The sequence below is a fragment of the Podarcis gaigeae genome (assembly GCF_964106915.1).
Source record: "Podarcis gaigeae genome assembly, chromosome: 8".
Lineage (NCBI taxonomy): Eukaryota > Metazoa > Chordata > Lepidosauria > Squamata > Lacertidae > Podarcis > Podarcis gaigeae.
Genome location: NC_139684.1, coordinates 9264259 through 9279416, shown reverse-complemented (window position 1 = coordinate 9279416; position 15158 = coordinate 9264259). Strand labels below are relative to the sequence as shown.

General features: G+C 44.1%; 1 protein-coding gene across 2 annotated transcripts in view; it reads left to right on the top strand.

The window, feature by feature from the left end:
• Positions 1-15158, top strand: part of HECTD4 (HECT domain E3 ubiquitin protein ligase 4) — a 113622-nt gene that overhangs the window by 22839 nt on the left and 75625 nt on the right. For both annotated transcript variants that reach the window (XM_083750036.1, XM_083750035.1), the window contains exons 3-12: positions 1262-1351; positions 1827-1957; positions 3921-4029; positions 4200-4338; positions 8654-8824; positions 9416-9608; positions 9984-10145; positions 11429-11542; positions 12435-12575; positions 13537-13769. In XM_083750036.1, the coding sequence (XP_083606162.1) occupies positions 1262-1351; positions 1827-1957; positions 3921-4029; positions 4200-4338; positions 8654-8824; positions 9416-9608; positions 9984-10145; positions 11429-11542; positions 12435-12575; positions 13537-13769 (1483 nt within the window). The remainder of the gene's footprint in view (positions 1-1261; positions 1352-1826; positions 1958-3920; positions 4030-4199; positions 4339-8653; positions 8825-9415; positions 9609-9983; positions 10146-11428; positions 11543-12434; positions 12576-13536; positions 13770-15158) is intronic.

The following is a 15158-nucleotide window of genomic DNA, read 5'->3' as shown; positions in this document are numbered from 1 at the left end:
AAGTGGACTCTCTCTACACAAATTTGGCTAATTATTGCCTACAGAAATGTTTTGGGGCAGTGTTAATTTCTGTGTACTTTTATGCTTCCTATCTTAATTATGTTTACAGTATGTGGTAGATCTTAACTGTATTGTAACTGCATTTGTATGATACAGGAAACCATACAAAAATTGTTGTAGTCTAAGCGACTGAGACTGCCCTTCTGCTCCCCTCCCCCACAATTTCCTTACTTGAATGCAACTCAAGACATAAGGCAAGCCAACTCCTTCTAATTCAATTTTCTACAGTTTCATGCCCTTGAATTGATTTTGCTCTGAGTTTATGCTCTGGAAGAAAACTCCTTTGAGTAGGGCTGCACCTGCCTTCCATACTGAAATCCTGTGTTGTGGACATACCTTTGAATTTCTGACTTCTGACTGCCCTGAGCCTTATAGGTGCTGCCCTATAAGGTAGCCAGTATTGATTCCTTCCCCTATGTCTTGTCTACCAGTGTTTTGCCTTCACTACTGGTTGTTATTTTGTGACGAGTGGGAACAAAAGGAGTATTGGCTATGTAGTATCCTTGTGTCTGTACATGTGCAAATCTGCCGGTCAAGTTCACATCAACTCTTGTGTTGTTGCACACAAGAGTTTGCACAGTTCATACCATGCTGCTTTGCATTAGTTGCACACCCAATTTTTATCAGTGGTGGAATAGCTGCTGCAGGCCAATTTGCTGATGTGATCACCGTACTGGTGGCTGCATGGGGTATAGAACTGTTGTTTTGATGGATCCTTCCGTACCAACCATGATATTACTTTAACAGTTCCACTCACATCCTTCCTTGTCGGTTCAAGCAGTGATTTTGCATGGTAAAGAGGCAAGAAGAAAACTGAAGAGGATAGAGGCGTTAGCCTATTGTTAAGTGTGTCCATTGTTATCATCCTTCCATCCCAAATTATAATAGAATCGCAAAGCCAGGTGAAAACCTCCAGGCTCTTCTGTGAAACCGGTAAGATATCCTGAAGCTTTAGATAATGAAGGTTTGTGTAAAAAGGATCTCTGGTATATACTATGGCTATCTACCCCATGTCATTGGTGTTCCATGAAATTTGGTAAATGTCAAAACACACTCAGAGGAGGTGTGTTCTAAGTTGTATTTCAGGAAGACATCTTGAGGCTTTGAACCAGTAAGAGTTTGCTTGACTTTTAAGAGCATCTGTTGGTATCCTGCAGTTTCCAAGAGTGACTGCTGCTTTGTATTTTAACTCTTTCCTCAGGGGATCATTGAAAACGTTTGTTCACACAGTACACCTTTTACAGAAGCAAACAGAGTTGGGATCCCTGCCTGTAGCTGATGTGTTACACAGGTAGGAAGAAGGCTTCTGGGGGCAATCACATTGCTATAGATCAAAGACTAATCTTAAAAACATACTCATGCATCAATGTTGGGATATTTTTTTAAACTTAGAGTAATTAGAAAAGTCCATTCCCCACCCTTACCCAGAACTATTTACAAACCGGAACTACACTAATACTCCTTGCTGTTCATACACAGGCCATCCACCATTTAAGTACCATATTTGTCCATGTATAAGACTAGGTTTTTTCCTAAAAAATAATGTCAAAAATTAGGGGGCGTCTTATACATGGGGCCATCTCCCTCATTTTCTTAAATCTGACTCCCCCCAAAATAGGGGGCGTCTTATACATGGGGGCATCTTATAGATGGAAAAATACAGTATATTTTAATGTGCACTGTATGTCTGTCTTTAGCTAATTATTTCCATTTCATAGAAGCATTTCCCCCATTTCTAACCTTTACTTTGTATTCATTCTCTAAAGGTTGTTGCTTTTGGAAGGGGGGCCTGGATCACCCTCTTGTTTGCTTGGGGGCAAACACATGGTGTCCTGGGGGTTTGAAGATATGTTGCCAGCACCTGATGCCAACCCGGGCTCAGGCTCAGAAAATAAAGGTGAGATTTGTGAATTTAAAGAACAAGAACAGTTCTGCATTTGGATTGCCTTGCCTTTTAAATAACCACAGTCCGAAGTTGTAAGGGTAGATAGAAATCTTGTCCAGGTGACAGCTGGTGCTGCACAGACAGTCAGAAGGTATTTCTTTATTTGATTGATCGATTGCATTTGCACCCTGTTGTTCCGCCAAAAAGGCTCCCAGTGTAGCTTACGTGGAAAGCCCTTGTGCACCAGGGGAGTCCACTGCAGTAGACACACATGTTAAAATGTTGTTTGTACAAAGGTATGATTTTACTGCTAGATATGGTAAAGTTGTTTCCCAGTCTGTAATATGAAAAATCATCTAACAAGTAGGAGACAAATATTGTAGCACTCCTATTCAGGGTTCCAGCTAACCAGCCATGCCTTCTTCAAGGGTTGTTGTTGTTGTTTAGTCATTTAGTCGTGCCTGACTCTTTGTGACCCCATGGACCAGAGCACGCCAGGCACTTCTGTCTTCCACTGCCTCCCGCATTTTGGTCAGACTCATGTTTGTAGCTTCGAGAACACTGTACAACCATCTCGTCCTCTGTCATCCCCTTCTCCTAGTGCCCTCAATCTTTCCCAACATCAGGGTCTTTTCCAGGCAGTCTTCTCTTCTCATGAGGTGGCCAAAGTATTGGAGCCTCAGCTTCACGATCAGTCCTTCCAGTGAGCACTCAGGGCTAATTTCCTTAAGAATGGATGCATTTGATCTTCTTGCAGTCCATGGGACTCTCAAGAGTCTCCTCCAGCACCATAATTCAAAAGCATCAATTCTTCGGCGATCAGCCTTCTTGATGGTCCAGCTCTCACTTCCATACATAACTACTGGGAAAACCATGGCTGTAACTATATGGACCTTTGTTGGCAAGGGTACACCATTCCATTTCCCTTCCCATCCCCTTCTTTTCTGTGTGTTTCCCCTCAGGCAGTCAACCAGCTTTCTGTGGCCATTGAGTGTGTTCAGTCCTTAGAGAGCTGTTTTGAGAGAGGGGTCCCCTCAGGTCGGGTGTGGGTTTTGTTTTGTTTTTTGCTCCTTCTACTAATACCTTCTATCGTGTGTGGATGATGCCATCTTGGCTGCCCAAGGATCAACTGTCTGAGGATGAGCTCACAGTTAGTAGGATGATGAGTGTGTGTGACAACAGGACCTTTGAATATTGGCCCTTGCAGTGTAATTTTCAAAACCGTTTGATGTATGAACAAAGTGTGTGTATGTGGTTTTTTTATCCTCTTTCATGGTCTAGGGCAGCTTTACGTATTGGTACTGAAACTGATACTCAGTCCAGAAGTTGTAAGTAATCTAAGTGAAGTACAACACATCAAGGAGTCTTCTTCTAGCCAATAGTGTCTGTGTTGTCCCAATAGTTTGAATGGGAAGCTGCATCTCCCCCCCCCCACCCTCAAAATATTATGACTTTGGCAAAGGTTGTCTTCTAAAGGTTTGTTTCCAGTGTTCGAAACTCCTATTGTTCTAGGCACATTTTGCGACAGGGAATTTCATTTGCGCAAGCAGTTTCTGAGCTCTGGGTGCAGTGGTGCGCCTAAGATTTCAGATTAAAACTGTGGAGTGGAAGGAAAGGAGGACCTTTTTCTGCCTCCCCACTTCCATCTACTCCCTGAAGATTGGAGAAGAGATGGGGGGGGGCAGGGGAAGGACTAGACCATGTGAAAAATGAACATAATATTTTAGCTGCAGTTCATTCATTTTCAGCATTGTGTTCTTGTTATAAAAAAAAGCATGCCTAGACATTTCATTGTTGTGCCCATAACCTAGGATTAAGGTGTCATTTAGCTCCTAGCTTTCATATCTCAGTTTCTTTTTTTTTCTTTTTTGGATTTGTTCTTATTATTTTATTGGGTTTTATAAACAAGAATAATGTTATACAAACAAGTATACCAGGTTTTCTCATGTTTTTCTAACACTGTTTCCTCATACAGATGCAGACTTAGGACGCTGCCTTGCAGCAGATGGGCTTTATCTTTATACAACAAACTCAGTTGGCAGAGGAATAAGCAAATTAGGATCTGGATTGCATGGTACTTTACGGTAAGCTATGGCATCATTAAATGCTCAGTTTGTTTAAATTGACAATTACTGTATTTGTCATCCCAAACACAGGACAGCAAGTGGTGTTGAGAGTCATGTCTGCAGCAGTCTTCTGTAATAAATAAAGATGCATCATAATTGAAGTGTAACGTCCCTTCTTTTCCCTTCAGAGGCTTTGTGTACTGCCGTAATGAAGAGTTGGAACCAGGCTGGGTTGCTTTTGGCAATGGCAAGCTTCTTCACAGACCCGTCTCTTTTGATAACAAACCTCACTCCCTGTTCCAGGTTATTGACCAAAATACCCTGCAGGTAAAGTAAAAATTGGAGCAGCATCTTTAATTTCATATCCATGGCATAGTGTTTTTTTCAAAATGTTTATCAGAGATTTTATAGTCCGTTCAGCCACTTTTCTCTGTAGCCACACTTTGCAAACAAACTCTCCTTGATAACACAGTGTTCCAGGTTCACATCAAGACTCTGGAGACCTGCTGCTATTTCCCATTACCCTAGAGCAGAGCTTTCCAAACCGTGTGTCGTGACACATTAGTGTGTCGGCTGCATTGTGTAGATGTGTCGTGCAAACGCTGGAAAGGGGTTAGTTTAACCTTCGGTTTGCTAGTAAAACTGAATTACTGTGTCGAGAAATGATGCATGAGTAAAGTGTGTCACCAACATGGAGAGTTTGAAAAGCTCTTCCCTAGAGGGTGGCTTTGATAACTTGCAAGGCTGCCATTGGGGTGGGAGTGTACATGTGTTGTTGTTGTTGTTGTTTAGTCGTTTAGTCGTGTCCGACTCTTCGTGACCCCCTGGACCAGAGCACGCCAGGCACTCCTGTCTTCCACTGCCTCTCGCAGTTTGGTCAGACTCATGTTTGTAGCTTCGAGAACACTGTCCAACCATCTCGTCCTCTGTCGTCCCCTTCTTCTTGTGCCCTCCATCTTTCCCAACATCAGGGTCTTTTCCAGGGAGTCTTCTCTTCTCATGAGGTGGCCAAAGTATTGGAGCCTCAGCTTCACGATCTGTCCTTCCAATGAGCACTCAGGGCTGATTTCCTTAAGAATGGATAGGTTTGATCTTCTTACAGTCCATGGGACTCTCAAGAGTCTCCTCCAGCACCATAATTCAAAAGCATCAATTCTTCGGCGATCAGCTGATCATGTATTCCGCTGATAAATAAAGAAGATGCAGGACATGCCTACTTCCAGAAACCATTTTCCCCTTGTTATTTCACCTTTCTGGCAGTGTCCTCTGGAGACCGTTTGAGTTTCCAAAAAGAAAAAAAAGAAAAAGAAAAGGGCCAGTGTACACGTTATCTTTTCCTGTAGAACTTCTTAATCTAGCGATTTAAAAGCTTTATTGACTTTTGCCTTGAAGTGAATAAATATTACTTGGATCCTGATAATTTCCCCCCACTGTGTGTATTTCAGAGATTACGGTAGCAGTTTCTCTTTGAAGGGTAGAAATCCAATATCAAGAACATCTGTGGCTCAGCAAAATATTGCATGCTAGCTGTATCAATGACTCATGGTCCTGATCCTAAGTCTTGATGTATCAGCAAACAAGTCACTAGCATGCGGTATATAAACGGCTTTGCCTGCATAATGCCTCCAAACAAGATGTTATGTCAGAGGTGCAGAGGAAAAATTAAGCTGGTTTTCCAGGCTGGTGTTCCTGTACCAGAGTTGGGACGCGGGTAGCGTTGTGATGTAAACCACTGCGCTTCTTGGGCTTGCCAATCGGAAGGTCAGCGGTTCGAATCCGCACGACGGTGATGAGCTCCCATTGCTCTGTCCCAACTCTTGGCAACCTAGCAGTTCGAAAGCATGCCAGTGCAAGTAAATAAATAGGTACTGCTGCAGTGGGAAGGTAAACAGCGTTTCCGTGCGCTCTGGCACTTGTCACAATGTCCCATTGCACCAGAAGCAGTTTAGTTATGCTGGCCACATGAGCAGGAAAGCTGTCTGTGGACAAACGCCAGCTCCCTTGGCCTGAAAAACAAGATGAGCACAGCACCCCATAGTCGCCTTTGACTGAACCTAACCGTCCAGGGGTCCTTTACCTTTACCTTTTTTTACCTCAGTCTAGGATGAGGGGATAAATGATTGCTGGAGGTTGGGCGTCCTCTGTGGTTGCTGCTTTTTCTGTCATGTTAGTTCTGTGTTTATATTCTGTATTTAGAACTTGTAGCCACACATCTCTCTGGCTGTCATCTGCAAGTCTAATTTGAAAACATATAAAGCATTTAAAATCATATTAGTTATGTTCACAGTCAGTCTATTTATATACAGTGGTACCTTGGGTTACATACGCTTCAGGTTACACACTCCACTAACCTAGAAATAGTGTTTCAGGTTAAGAACTTTGCTTCAGGATAAGAACAGAAATCGGGCTCTGGCGGCGTGGCGGCAGCGGGAGGCCCCATTAGCTAAAGTGGCGCTTCAGGTTAAGAACAGTTTCAGGTTAAGTACGGACCTCCGGAACGAGTTACGTACATAACCAGAGGTACCACTGTACCTCATTTTGCACAATGCATAAATGAAGAACCAATCTGATCATTTCCCAAATACTGATATTTACACTCCAGCTACCAAACATCTTCACTTGATGGAAATAATTTTATCCACTTTGTCCAGTAAAAATCAATCCAACTTTAAACTACCAGTCATGGGCTCTTCATTTTTGTTTGCTCCTTTTTTTGTGAGGGTGGGGCTGGGCCAGTGAAGCAGAAATGAAGCAGTCGGGCCTTTGGCCTGATGCAGCAGGGCTCTTCTCATGTTCTGGTTGATTAAATAGGATTATACTATTGTACTTGCAAACTGTAATTGCTGTTGGTCGTATAAAAATAAGTTAGATGCCTCATATATGTTAAAGATGCTCCTTTTCCAGTTAAAATGGAAATCATGCAAAATGTATATATTGTGATGTGAGACTTGGTTGTAAAAATGAAGCAATGGTGTAAATAATCTATTTAGTTGTAAAACAACATGATTTAGCTGTCGGATTTGCACCATTTTCTTAGTAAACATATGAAGTATCAAAGGGAGACTGATGTAAATAAAATCTTTTTCTTGCTTATTTAAATCATCAAGTCTTTCCCAGTTGTTCCTGGAGATGCTGGGAGCTGAACCTGGGATTTTCTGTTTGCAAAGTAGGTGCTTCACATATTGGCCCTCCCAAGTTCAAGGAAGTCGAGTAAAATTGAACATTGTGAGGATGTGGGAATTGATGGTGCTTATTTGGTTATTGAGTGAATTATTTTTTATAAAAAAAACCACAACAGCAACATTTCAGTGTGCTTGATTGGCAAATGTAAGTTTGCAAAATGTGAGTGCTTTTGTTTTGTAACAATTTTAGCAAGGTATCTGGACAAAGCAAGTTTGGTTTCCAGTAATTTTCTTTATTGTAATACCTCTGCAAACGTCCGCCTTGTCTAGCGTCCATTCCGGTGAACGTCCGTGGCAAACCTGGAAGTACCGGAACAGGTTAATTCCAAGTTTGTTGCTTACACATGTGCAGAAGCACAAAATCGGGCTTCGTGTATGCGCAGAAACGCAAACCACTCTGCGCGCAGCCGTGGCACTTTGCCCTGCGTCCTTTTCGGCTAGCGGCTGGGGCGCTGGAACTGATCCCAGCCGCAAAACAAGGGGGTACGACTGTATAGGTAGGCATGTTGAACAGTCCTACAAAGCATAAAAATTGGTGTTAATTATAAAATGAGACAAGTGAGCGAGTCTTTTGCAGAATTGCTCAGTGGTAATGGCTTAGCATATTATCTGGGCTCAAGCCCATGGTTAAGATCTCTCTGGATTAATCACAAGATGGTAACCATGAGATTGTATAGTTGACATAGGCGCCGACTCCATGGGGCCTGAGGGGGCCCGAGCCCCCTCAAAAATTCGTTTGGGGGGGCTCCGCCCCCCCCAATAATTTAAGAAAATTATTAGTTATACTATGCTTTGTAAAATCACAAAATTATGTTGGTATTTTTTATTTTCCTTGTTTGACGATAGTTACCTTTTAAAATACATTCAGTAATGAGTTAAAACAAAGCCACTCCCGATCTAGAGAGGGGGTGGGGTTGCGGGCTCTCGACCCATCAACAATCTCGCGGGGCTGGCGTCAGCCCCGCGAGAAGCGGGGATTCCCCCTAGCTCATTAATATTCACCCCCCACGGCGGCAGCCAATCGGCTGCCGCAAAGGGCGAGCCCTCACAGGTTCACTTAAGGTCGGGGCAGCCCGGGGCTCGCCCCTTTCATTCCCCCAGCAGCAGCGGTTTGGAGGTCTTGGGCCCCCCCAATATTTTTTATAAGTCGGTATGGGCCCCCGCCCCCCAATATTTTTTATAAGTCGGCGCCCCTGATAGTTGATGGCTTATGGCTTGTCCACGAGAACTAAACCATGAGCCAAAGTTTGGATGACATATTAAGCCAACCTATGGCTTGGTTCAGGACAGCACTGCAACAAATTGACCAGGAAGGAGTAAAGCACCTTAGCATTACACATAAACTAGGCCAGTTTATCATGTCAGTGTTCATGAGAGTTAGTACAACATAATTTTTATCCCTTCTCCTCCCGTCCTCTCTCTCACCTTCATATTCCCTTTGCTTTTATGCGATGCTACAGGTATGTCAGCTTCTCCCAATGCCAGCAGATCACTTTCCAGTTGGCAGCACTATGACCACTGTGCATCTTTCTTCCGATGGCACCTACTTCTATTGGATTTGGTCTCCTGCAAGCTTGAATGAAAAAACACCAAAGGGACACTCTGTCTTCATGGATGTTTTTGAGCTCACAGTGAGTGCTGTTTTTTTTGGGGGGGGGAATGGCGATAGGAATTGGGCTTTTCTCTGTAACTTAAGTTAGTGCCTGAGCTTCCTTTCCCCCTCTTCCCTCCTGGTCCCTTTTCCATTTTTGTTGTCTTAGATTGTGAGGATAAGGGACCATATTGTAAACTGCTTTTTTGGCTAAGGAGCAGGATGCAAATGTCTTTAATGCTTAAAGCTAGTTACTGCTTATTGTTTACAGAGTACTTTCAATTTGCAAAATATTTTCCCTTCTACGCCTTGTAGCTGTGACTACTCCATCTCTGTCTTCCACCTCTCCATTTGCATTTACTTGCTGCTGAATGTGTGTCCTGTGTGCCATTTGATATTTTATTTCTCATGTGTTCATCCCTTTGTTTCATAATTACAAAATGCCCAAAGCCAATATCTTTCTCATTGCATTGTGATCAACGCTGATGCTGCTCAGGATGGGCAGTCTGCGTCTCATAATTAAGGTTCATCCCTCCCCCATTTGAGCCTGTGCTCAGGGACTAGAGTTTGGGGTGCATTTCCCCCTCCCCAGACAGGTAATGCTCTGTGTTGTCTTGGCTCATTGGACTAGGTGGAAAATGGCGCCTGTGTGGCCAATCCCCTCCAAGAGCGGATAATACTCATGAGGAAAGAGGGGGATTCAGCAAAAAGCATCAATGAGATGCTTCTGAGCAGGCTTTCAAGGTACAGAGCCTCTCCCTCAGCAACCTTGGCTGCCCTGACTGGCTCCACCATCTCCAATACACTGAAAGAGGACCAAGCAGGTGAGGAGGGGGTTTGATTTAATGCTTTTGCACCTTGATTTGCTTTGATAAGCAGAGTCCAATATTAAGGATAATTTTGCTTCTTATGCCCTATGTGTCAGACCACACCGGGAGCATCTCCTGCACAGTCTCTGCTGGAAGTGTGGGGTCCTCTTGTTTCAGATGAAGGCATTATCTTGGTAGATGGTGTCTCTTCTCAAGATCCTACTTTGTAACACAAGTAACTGTAGGCTTCTCTTTGGGGTTTGAATCTCGCTTGTCCATCCATCCAGCTTTCATCCCAGAATTTAGCTTCCCCCCTCCTTTTCTGCCTTTTTCATGGGCAACAGCATTTTATTTTTTTTGCTTCTCATGATGTTCATCTGATCTTTTCAGCTGCTAACACTAGTTGTGGTCTGCCTCTAAAAATGCTACGAAAGACTCCAATATACACATGTGGGACTTATTTGGTGATGTTAGTCCCACCCCCGGGTGGCTCTGGCAGCTCTGCCACACGGTCGCTCTTTGGTGGAACAAGTGGCTTGTCGTCCTTGAAAAGTAAGTCCTCTCCAGCCTCCCTTCTTGCTCCCTCTGAGTTGGTTTGGTTTTTTCAAAACCCAGCAAACTGATTTGCCATGCATCTTGCGCTGCCTTTCCGCTTGGTCCCTAGATAATTCTCTTAATGTATCCAGTGCCATTATATTTATTTATTGTAAATCATTATTTTGCTCCATCTGTCCACCTTAAATAAGGCACTTCTTCCAAGTTTATTTCTCAGTCGTTGATTTGAGCTAGCTGGGTATAGCCCTGAAACCTATTTCCAGCATAGGGTTTAGTGTTCAAATTTGATGAAAATATCTGCCCAGTTGACATATAAGATGGGGATAAGGGTATGCTTTGATGCAGCTTTGATGCAACAGAGTTCCTTTTCTTGCAGACAGTTTTCTTTTAGATGCACTCTGATACTGAAAGATTGTCGGGGAGCTGTAATTGCTTGGGGCAGTGAGCACAGCAGAGGGAAAGAGGGGTGGGTTTCATTCCTCTCATCTCCTTTTCATGTAAGACTAGACACTCCTCCACCCTTGCTTTGCATGTGAATGTGACAGTCACATGACTAGAATACACATGACTGCCCTGCCCCTGTTGAGAGCATAGAATCATAGAATTGTAGCGTTAGAAGGGACCACAAGGGCTATCTAGTCCAAACCCCTGCAACGGTGGTGCTACTGTTACTGGACAACATGCTTATATAGTACCCACATTTTTCAGGCCAAGGGGCACCTTCCAGAAGCTGCATATCAGTAGTGGGTGTAGTCAGAGGCAAAAGTGGGTAGTACGGTGGATGTGACTCTCACTGTTGTATAGTAGGCTACATTCCAGCAATACAAAAACCCAGGGGTTTCTATGCATACTGCTCTCTGTTCAGGCAAACAAGAGGGATTATCACAGCTCAAGGAGACATTCCAGCCAGGCAAAGGCATTCAAGGAGGTTGCAGAGCTAGTCTGGGCAGAGAGCTTGGCCTGGGGAGAGCCGCAAGGGTGGATAGAGAGCCCGCAAGGGCTTCTTTTGGCCCGTAGGTCTGAGGTTCCATACCCCTGACCTGCAACATATGGAGGGAGGCTTGGGGTTGCCAGCGACCTGTGGGGCTTCAGCTGAAATTTGGGGAAAGCAGGTAGAGTTTCCAGGGCTTCCAGTTAAGTACAAGCCTCGGTATCTCGATTCTCTCACTGTAGAAATTAAATAACTGTCTGTGTTTAACAATTAAGCTCCTGTGCATAACGCACAGTTCAAATAAATATGTGAGCTTTCAAGGGATTGATTGTAGGCTCTCTGTTTAAAGTTCTGGCTTCGAGTCTGGTGTACAGTATCTCAGATGGACAGTTTACAAGTCGAGCGGATCTCATTGATGCTGCTGGGAGCTCACTTGGACGCGGTGCTCTTGTTCCTGGTCTTGGTAAGGAATTAATATGCAGTTTTAGATGCAACTTGGTAATGGCAATAATGGCGTTTGATGCCCTTGATAACAGGTTTCTCTGAGCAGAATTTGGCTTGCTTTAAACAGCTAATCTGTTCAGGCACACCTCTTTTTTTCTTTTTTAAAGTAACAGAAAAAATCTGCCAAAGTAGGAGAAGGCTAATAAAGTTTATAATAAGAGGCAATTAACAATATATATGTACAGGAGAACTGCTTGAAACTGTATATTTGCTCTAAACCTTGGCTGACCTAAAGTGCCATTGGCAATGTAATTGTGGTGGGTTTTTTAAGTTAACATTTGTGGATCATGGCAGAGGGGAGTTCAGACAGTTGTTTCTTGCTTTATTTTGTACCATTGATAGCAATATCTATAAATCTATTTGCGAAGTAAACACCAGCCTTGGAGTAGTGAACACTGGAGTGCTTGCTGTGGTTGAATGAAGGCAAGGGAGGCATTCCATTAAAGCAAGCAAATCTACGGGGGGGGGGGGAATGCTTTTATTAGCTTCTCCCCAAAATCAGGTAAACTAGAAAATGTGTAAAAATCTGAGTTGCAAATAAGCTGCTATCTTGGAAACATCTCTTATTAGATGTAAGATTCATTGCAAGAAGACCTCCCTAGCCGTTGGTTTAGCTGCTGAGCTGTTATGGAATGCTTAGGAACAGTCTTTACTTCTGAGGAATAAAAACAAAGAAAAGTCCTTTAGGACCAAATGATGCTGTTGGTGAGAAGGGGTGCAGAGGAGGGAGGATGTGAATGCGTATGTTAATAGACAGAGGAATTGTTACCAACCATAAAGGCATCTGTCTGGACCTGTTTTGCATTATAAGCCACTTTTGATAAAAAGAGCTATTGATTGTTTTTGTTCAGGAGCGTGCTATGATGCTATGAATAACATGATCTGGACATGCTCGAACGACTATATTGATCAATGGTGCAATCCAGGGAACCAAGCCTTCCATTACGTTTGCCAGAGGCTAGGAGTCAGCCATATAATTGTGGAACCAAAAGGTGAGGGGGAAATCAGCATTCAGCACTCTGTACAAAGTCATTGTTAGTGAAATGTGAGATGGACGGGCCTGGATCAGTGGGCATTGCCTTTGAGCCATGCTGCACCTGACTGAGAAACCAGCAGGGCAGAACAGCTCTTTCATACAAGGTTGGTGAGGGTATATATAGAACAGAACTTCCTTTGATCAGAACCAAAATAATAATCAGGGTGTTTGAACTACAAGATGCTGGGATCTTTCTTTTGAATTTCTGTGGAATTCCGCTGAAGGAAGGCAATTGACTATTATAGCTGCAAGAGAAAGCCACAAAACAGTGCTTCTCTGAATGCAAACATTAGCAGTGAAATAATCAGATATTGATACCACATCATCAGCTATAGCTGATTGTAGTGTGGGGCAAACTTCAACATGTTTACCCTGTCGAAAGTCTCATGAAGTAGTTTGTTAATTTTCCATTTGTAAAAAGTGAATTTGAGAGGTGGTGGCTTGCAAAGGCCAAACCAACAAATCCATGTTAGAGGGATCCAAGCTGTGCAAAATACCCTTGCTCCAGTACTGCATGTATGGTTGCTATTCCCAGTTATTTAAAACATGTGGGCAGCTACACACAATCTCCATGCCCTTCTCTTGCTTCCCTTCTATCCATATAAATATATGAAGACGCCTTACGGTCAGATCATTGGCCCACCTAGATGTCTACCTAGTGTTGCTTATTCCAACTGAGAGTACCTCCTAGAGATTGCAAGCACCAAACTACACCATTCTACTTATAACCTGCAAACACTGAGGATCAAACCTGGGAATTCTCTGTTTGAATTCCACACACACGGTTATTTGAATATTTGGGGGTGGGGAACCTTATGTTTTAGACTAGGCACAGTTGAAAGGCACAGAATGAATAAACCTTGACGATACCTTGAAATGCACACTGCCAATTTATAAAACGTTCCTTACTCCTTTAGGAGATGCCATAACCACAAATGAGGTTATCAATCAATTACTGCACCATGTTGGTGCTATGTGTATCCATCAACTCAACCTGCTGGCAGCGAGTAACAACCTTCCAATCACAAACTTTCTGGGCAAGCAACACCCAATCGAGGGCCATCATCTGAGCAGCATTTGCGACATTATGGAGAAAGCTATGGTCAATGGGGACACCTGCATTATACGCTGCATCTTGGTTGTCTTCCAGGTGCGTGCTATCCTAGTGTAATTGTGCTATCCTAGTGTAATTGTTTGCTTTTGGATTGGGGGTATGGGATACTCAGGCAAAGTACCGTATTTTTTGCTCTATTGGACGCACCGGACCATAGGACGCACCGGACCATAGGAGGGGGAGAACAGGGGGGGGGGATTTTTTTTTTTGTTCTCCCCCTCTAAGTCAAGGTGCGTTCTGTGTGTTCAAGGTGTGTTCACCCGAAGCCTCCAGAGCCCAGCGGGAGTTCCCTCTGGGCTCTGGAGGCTTTGGGTTCCTTTCGACCTGCTCTTTGGGGCTGGCGGGGGGGGGAGTGCTGCTTCTCCCCACTGCCAGCCTCCAAACCAGGTCGGGGAACAGCAGGAAGCCGGCACTCCACCTCCCCGCTGTCCCCTGAGCTTGTGGGGCTGGCGGTGGGGAGAAGCGCTGCTTTCCCCACCGCCAGCCTCCAAACCAGGTCGGGTTTGGAGGCTGCTATCCACCGAGCTCCCCAGGCTTGCGGATGTCTGCTCAGCGTGCCCCAGGCTTCGGGATGCGGGCACTCCCGCCAAGCTCCCAAGGCTTGCGGATAGCTTCCTGAAGCCTGGAGAGCGAGAGGGGTCGGTGCGCACCGACCCCTCTCGCTCTCCAGGCTTCAGCGAAAGCCTGCATTCGCTCCATAGAACGCACACACATTTCCCCTTCATTTTTGGAGGGGGGAAAGTGTGTCCTATAGAGCGAAAAATACGGTGCCCTTAACCTGGGAGTTGAGGAATATGTAAGGATTTTCTCATGCTTCCTGTGAGCAGAGTAAGAAGTACTGGAACTGAATTGGAGCATTGGTGGGTTCTTTCTCAGTCATGGAAGCTTTATCCGAGAGAGGTGTTCTTGATGGTATTCTCCAGCAATTGTTGTGTTATCAGACCCACCTGTTCCAGCTAACTTGTGTAGTTAAGTCAGTAGAGGGCAGAGGAGAAGTTCACATTTTATTCTGTTTTTTCTTGAGGGACTTTTGCTTTTTGTTCCTCACCTTTGGCCACTGGAATGAAGCTGGTGAGAGGGGTTGTCCACCTTTTTCGGGTGTATGGTCACACCTGCAAACTGAAGCAATTGTTATAGGCATCACACATGCGCTCTGCTACCAACCACACACTGAAAACTAATTTGTTGGCTCCAACTCAGTGCTTTCTTTAAATCTCCTTTCAGTGAGAGTGGGGACCCTGTGGGCATGGCAGAGACTGCAATAAATTATATTAATATAAATAAGTAAACCATCAGATTCCATATACAGTGGTACCTCGCTTCAGGTTACATACGCTTCAGGTTACAGACTCTGCTAACCCAGAAATAGTGCTTCAGGTTAAGAACTTTGCTTCAGGATGAGAACCGGAATTGTGCTCTGGCGGC